General features: G+C 39.1%; 1 protein-coding gene across 1 annotated transcript; it reads right to left on the bottom strand.

The window, feature by feature from the left end:
* On the bottom strand, nt 1–5,813 carry LOC104089182 (protoheme IX farnesyltransferase, mitochondrial). The gene is made up of 7 exons (XM_009594026.4): nt 5,418–5,813; nt 3,104–3,233; nt 2,714–2,851; nt 2,419–2,552; nt 1,677–1,802; nt 1,209–1,312; nt 1–728 (listed from the first exon to the last, which is right to left on the bottom strand). Exons 1-7 carry the CDS (start codon nt 5,726–5,728, stop codon nt 358–360), a joined length of 1,314 nt encoding a protein of 437 aa, XP_009592321.1. The 5' UTR covers nt 5,729–5,813; the 3' UTR covers nt 1–357.
* Nucleotides 5,814–6,965: the final 1,152 nt, after the last annotated feature.

The raw sequence follows: 6,965 nt of genomic DNA, 5'->3' as shown, positions 1-6,965 counted from the left end.
TTAAGACAAAATGCAGTTCATCCATACCATCAATGAATTTACAGTCTTTCTTGCGACATCACTAGCCTCAATGTTATTTATGCCAATCATCTAAAAGCTCTCCACACCACCGGATCAAGGAAATAAGAATAATCCATGTGCATCATCTGTAAGATACCACTTGATCTGGTAAACATACTTGTGGACCAAACAATAAAAAGAATAAAATCTACCCCTTGGACATCCCACGTCCAAGGTTACTCAAACCTTTATAAGTATGACATCCAGGTGCAGTCAATAATCCAATATAAAGGGATACTTCCGTTCCTGTTTTTATTACATTAATACAAAATCAAAATTCGAGAAAAGATTCATATTTTATGGTGTGGCATATGACGGAGCTGGCAAGAAAGGAAATGGAGCAGCTGAGGCATACGATACAGGTGGCCGGCGTTGACCACCACCTACAGACTGCTGCTTTCTGTTTTCTTGTGACCCTTCTGTAGTTTCCAATGAAGATGACATCTCAACAATCTTAACGGAGTTTTCAATAGTCAGTTGCTGCTCATTCTCAGTTACACGATGAACTAGAAGCCCAGACATAAATACGGGAAGATAGAGAAGGCTGGCATGGAACATTCTCCTAGCATCTTTGGTTGTACGGTTCAGGTAGAATGATATTGCTGTACAGCTAATAGCCAGAGCAAGAAGTGTCGATTCCAGGCAAAACCATCCAGATGTCAACCCCCCTGGCATGCAGACAGTCGTAAGAGGAGGAAGTTCAGAGACAAGCAGGAAGAGGGAGGTTAGACATTAACAAAGTACAAACAGTAATCACAAACAGAGGGAAGGCACATTGAGCAATTGCCATGAAACCATGGAGTTGCTATGCAGGCCAATCTGGGGCTGGATATTCATTCCAAGATTTTCTACAACTCAGGTAGCATTTCCATAATGATATTTAAGCAATTTCATATTTATGTACTCCACAGAAACCTAAAACGTTGTCATTGTACACACTACACACTTTCCCAAACCAGGGTCATCTACAAAAAATGGTCAAATTTACGTATTAAAGTCAACTTAAGACACCTAAAGTTGGACAGAGAGAGGAACATACTAGTCCACTTACCTTATAAAACTTGGTGGCGCTTCAAGCCATGTCAAGTAATTTTTACACAGACAGTAACGCAAAAATGGAAATATTCCTATATAGAAAATTGACTCACAATCATAGGCTAGGTAACCCAATGGAAGTAAATATAGGCAGTTCCTCAAGGCAACAGCGGCTGTCCTCTGACCAGAAGCATCAGCAAGAGAGAACATCTTGAACCTATACACAGAATGATAAATGATAAGTCGAGGAAGAATCTCAGGGGCCAATTTAGAAGAAATATATAGAACATTATGAGAAAAAAGGACGCCACATGATGTCAAGCAGCTGGTGTGTTTATTGCAAGCATCGTCAACAAATATTCAAGCTCCCCCACCCCCGGCCCACAATAAGCCTCCGGTAGCCCAAGTTTTTTATTCGTCGTTCATTATATGAAGACTAAAGCTCAAGGACCTCTTTAGAGGTAGCACGTGCGGGACAATTCTCGGCATCTAGATGCATATGACCATTAATTGAAACAATATGGCTACTTTCACCACGCAACAACCTTGACTTTGAAGATCATTACAAAATTAGTACTTACCCTCCATCAGCATAATCTTTACGGCACAAGTACGCTAGGGCCATGAAATGAGGTATTTGCCAAAAGTACAGAGCTGCTGGGAGGAGCAATCCATTCAGAGACACTTGACCAGAAGCCGCGGCCCACCTATACAAGGAGAGAAAATCTTTCAGTATGGGCTCATCAGCGGTAGACCCACAGCAATTGCAAAAATACCAGAAAACACAAGCTAAAACATAGTTCTAACCAGGTACTTGATGTAAGTTGTACTCTATTAGCATTTGCGTAGTAACAAACGGCAATTTATAACGTAAATATGCAATTCAGCTGGATAATATTTTATCCTTTCTGCAACTAAACAAGAAACTTCCCATGCATCGGGTCTGAAAATAATCATAATCCATGAAGAGAGTAGCACTCTGAAGGTGGAATTGCTATTTTACTATGCAAAATAGCTACATAACAAAATTAAGTAATGCATCTCTCTGAGGAGCGCAATGAAGCATACTCAAAGAAAATATAGATCCGAAGCATGCCGAAACGATCAGTCTAGTAAAATTAACTGCATAATACAGCATGCCAAAATATGCCTATCAATGAACATTCTCAAACCAACAATTAATTCGTGAACTTGTAAGAAAAAAACAAAATAGAATGATAAAAGATCATGTCTCTTTTATGCTCAGATACATAGACACAAAATTTAGGTGGGACCGAGATTGGTAAGGCAGAAAGCCTAAAGAGTGTATAACAAGACAATTACCCAAGCAGCGGTGGGATAGCACCAACAATTGCACCGACCCATGTATTTATTGGATGTATCTGCTTTAGCGGTGTGTATACAAACGCATACAGCACAAGATTAGAAGCACCGAGGCCAGCTGCCAACATATTAGCCTGTAGAAACCTTGTCATAGAAATTGCAACATCAATCCCTCAATCAATAATTTATGTCAACGGAAAGAAAGACAGTCTATCTAACTGCAATATATATATATATATATATATATATATATATATATATATTGTCAGACTAGTTGCAGAGGATATCCGGCCACCTTGCTAGCCAGTAGAGCAGTGCCCACTATCCCAGAAGATGCTGCCCATGTTACTGCATGAGGTATACTAATCCGTCTTGATGGCAATGGTCTTCTCTTAGTTCTGTTCATCTTAGCATCATTTTTTACCTCAAACACCTGAGAGCAAAAACTACAACAATTAATCACTGAGTTTCACTGCTTAAAAAAATACATGAAAAGCATATGTTGCATCAACTGTCACTAATGGATACAATATTATATCCTTCAATTGTTTCTCAAAGAAAAAAGTAAGGGAAAAGGCACAAATTTCTTGGCGGTCCACCCAGGGATTTACCCACTTTATCGGGAGAGGGCTTCAATTCTCATTTAGGTGGCCATTTAGTTGTCAGCAAGATTGCAGCATTATACCTGATTTAACGTGTTAGCCGATGCCGCCACCATCATTGTGCCAGCACATGTGCAGCAAAGTCCCATGTAGTCAATGGCACTACCACTCCCAAGGACATACCCAGCGCCGGAGGTTGCAACAACTAGCATGCTGAAATGTGTATTTAGAGAAAATTGAAGCAGCAAAAATACAGAGTGGTGACATATTGAGTAGCTCATTTACCAACATGCTGGAAAGAAAAGACTGGAACAATCAGAACAAGCAACAGATCCAAGATGTAGTCAATAAAGAATATAGAAGCTCTTCAACTGAGTGAAAAGCCAAGGAATACTAAGATTAGAAATTTGGAATGGTTGAGAGCACTCTTTTTTCTCCTGCTAAAGGAAATTCATATTAGACCACTGAAAAATGAGGAATGGAGCTGGAGAACAAGTTTTTGTCTTCTTTTGCTGCTTCTTGGTCTGGATCTTAATCTGCTTAAGCTTCTAATCTATACTACTAAAACACTAATGTAACTAACTTCATTTGATGAAATAGTTGATTCTCATGTCCTTTAAAACTAGCCTTGACAAGCTAAGACTAAATTGGTCTGTCAACTGCACTCATGCTAACTTTTTGGCCCACAGTCTCCTACTAAGATTCTTTTTTTTTTTTTTGGGGGGGGGGGGGGGGGAAGATAAGTAGCTTGTATCTTAAAAAGGAACTTCTATTTTTTTTTTGTTGGGGTGTGTTTCATAGCCTATCTATTTTTATCATTTCACTTAAATTTTTTTTTATGAAGTAAATTGCATTAGAAAAGGCATCAAGAAGATGCAGAATTACATCATTTCACCTAAAACATTTGCAATGTAAATCGAAAATGAACAGGAAAATCCATAAAAATTGGATATGAATTGAGTCTTTAATGATTTATTGTAGTTTAAAAATAGATGCAAGCCTATTCTTTTGTTTCTCACTTTCGGACCCCTATAATATGTTTTAACTTTTAAGGCTCTAAATGAGTAAATGGACCTAGCATCACCAGGAAAACCATTAAAACAGCCATAAAAACCAAAGTGTTCTATTGAAAGGTAACCCTTTAGGGAAACAATAGAGGCTTAGAGTACTTTATAGACAACGTCCAACTGTCCGAGTGTATCAGTCAAATACAGTACAACATACACAGTCAACCTCGAACACATGCGCTACTCCCATTTAGTCACATTTTGGCAAGACTCCCTTACCTTCTAAAACCAGTTGTCCTTCGTTATTATATTGCTATAGTTCATGCATATCATTCAAACATTAACTAATTACTCAGCTAAGTTGCCAGTCTTGGATCTTCACCCTGCAAAATTTTGATTATCTGCAGCAGCCAGGTATCATGGGAATTTATTCTACACATTGGTACTCATGCTTCACAACCACCACAAGAGAAAGAAATTAAGGGCAGAAAAACACACAAGACTTCAACCAATATCCCCCCTTCTTCCACCCCTCTCTCTAAAAAAAATAAAGCCAAGGATAGTAAGATATAAAATTCGGAATGGTTGACAGCACTCATTTTTCTCCTGCTAAAAGAATTTCATATCAGATCGTTGAAAAATGAGGAATGGAGCCGAAAGCACAAGAAAACAGTAATTACTCTTCTTTTTCTGCTTCTCAATTTGGATCTTAATCCGCTCTAAAATTGTAATTTGTAAATTTGTACTACTGCTAAACACTAATCCCTTGAAGTAATAAACTTGGTTTAATGAAAAGGATGATTTCTTTTGTGTTATCAAAACTAGTATCAACAATCTAAGAGTAAATTGGTATGTCCCTTACACTCCAGAGTCCAGCCTCTCACTTTTTGACCCACTATCTCCTACTTTTTCTCTTAGCTTACTTTTTATTATCATTTCAACTTGAGTTTCCAACACAAAATCTAACATGAAGAGGAAAACCAATTTACACTAATCGCGTGCATGTCAACCAATCCACTGGGCGACCTACTATAACCCACAGGCACATGTTCCAGGTAAACCTACCAAAACTGGGGTAAATGGGCTCACACTGAGAGCGTTCTAGCAGGATCAATATCCTTCATGATATCAACAAGATGACCTAAAGTTCATTCCCGTAAGCACAACTAAACAGGCCCTAACGTCCCAATAACTCTATGAAGCCAGTTGATACATAAGTTAGTTCACATACTCCAATAATTGGATCCAGCAAATTATTAGGCAAATACTAAACAGCAGTTGCAGTACCATTACAGAATCAATCAACTACATCATCCGGTCCAAATAATTCCAACAGTACTTTGAATAAGGAGTTATTGAATAAGGATTCATACAGCAAAAAGGGGCAAACCTTAAGCGAGCTTTAGAAAGCTCCCAATAACAGCGCCCATAGTGCTTAGCAAAATCCACAACATCCCTAGATTTCAAAACTGATGCTGCAGCCACAAAAGATGAAAGATCCACAGCTGAAGAACCCGGAGATCCGGACGAAAATCCCAACTTTACTGAACCGGCAGCTTCAGTTGACTCCGGACCGGAGCCGGCGGCTGTAGAAGTGGATCGGGTAACAACGCCATGATGAAGTAAAGGAACACGAAGAGAGGATGAGGCTTTGGAGGCGGCGAGGAGTTTCGAAGAGAAACCCACCGTGTTTCTCCACATGGCCGAGTCTGAGTTCAGGGCGAGTTGAGAGAATGTTTCGAATTTGATCTGTGAGATTTTGGACGATATTGTTAATGCCGTGTTATGTGTATCCTTAATCCTTTCGCGAGAACCAAGATGAATGAAGGGGTATTTCTATTTTAGTCCCTGAAATTTTAGAAATTTATGATTGATATACCAAAAGTTTATGAAACATGTAGATGATAATTATGACAAAAGTTATGAAAAAATTACCAAATTTTATGCTGGGATATATTGTCAATTTTATACTGACCTTTTGGAAATTGATATTTTTAGATAGAAAAATGTCATTTAATTCTTTCCACTCTCCAGCATCAATCGTTCAGTTGTATGTGTGGATTTATTTGTATGGGGTAAAATATGTTCATATTTAATGATCGTATGAGAAAGCGACACGTGAAGCCAAAGACAAGAGACAGTTGAATCTGAGGGCAATGGCCTCGCTTGTCTTCGGAAAGATTGGTATTCATAAAGACAAAATAAATGTCTGTCGTCCGGTAGCATTCAATGAAGGATATTCTAACGCATTAAGTGCATGATCCGTTATAGAGAATATGGCATTCACTGCCCACCATTACATATTCTTCAATAGCCCTCATAATTATCATTTAAGAGAGACTTGATCTTAGAACCTTGTTCCCTCCCTAGGTGTAGCTATAAATAGAGAGTTCTACCATCATTGTAAAAAAAAAAAGATTTCTCTGACAAGCATATACTATATGTCACGCCCCGACATCGGGAAGCGCGACCGACACTCAACTGAGATACCCCAGTCAAGCAAGCCTGATGGTAGGCTATAATTACATATTTTAGCCGCTTATTGCACTCTAATTCACTGCACTTTACTTGTGTTGAGCTTTAATTGGTAGTGTTTTGTACTTATTGTATGTTTTATGCCTTGCAGGAGTGATTCCGAGCTATGTAGATGTTATGGAATAAATTCGAGCTATTTGGAGCTTTGAAGTATGAGTAAAAGCCCAAGGGATTAAGTCGGGATCATGTTCGGGGGTCGAGGACCAAGTCTGGACGTCAAATCGAAGTTTGGTCCGTACTCTGAGAAATTCCCACCGTCGCGACGCTTGGGGTGGTTCGTGGGGGCGGCACGCTTGTGCAATTCTCTGCTGCCTGTCAGAACTAGCTCTCTGGATTTTCCCACTAATTCTCTGCATGGCGTGTCGCCCATGCAGCGTGCATGTATATTGTTTATAGAGTAATT

Source organism: Nicotiana tomentosiformis, chromosome 1 (assembly GCF_000390325.3).
Source record: "Nicotiana tomentosiformis chromosome 1, ASM39032v3, whole genome shotgun sequence".
In the NCBI taxonomy this organism is placed as follows: domain Eukaryota; kingdom Viridiplantae; phylum Streptophyta; class Magnoliopsida; order Solanales; family Solanaceae; genus Nicotiana; species Nicotiana tomentosiformis.
Note: the sequence above shows the minus strand (reverse complement) of the source record. Positions and strands in the feature narration are given on the sequence as shown.

Excerpts from the sequence above, each read along its gene's own strand:
- LOC104089182 (XM_009594026.4), bottom strand. The coding sequence starts at position 5,728 with ATGTGGAGAAACACGGTGGGTTTCTCTTCGAAACTCCTCGCCGCCTCC. Across the intron at positions 3,234-5,417 it reads CTTTCTAAAGCTCGCTTAAG|CATGCTAGTTGTTGCAACCT; the intron begins GTTTGCCCCTTT and ends TACACATTTCAG. Across the intron at positions 1,313-1,676 it reads AAAGATTATGCTGATGGAGG|GTTCAAGATGTTCTCTCTTG; the intron begins GTAAGTACTAAT and ends TTCTGTGTATAG.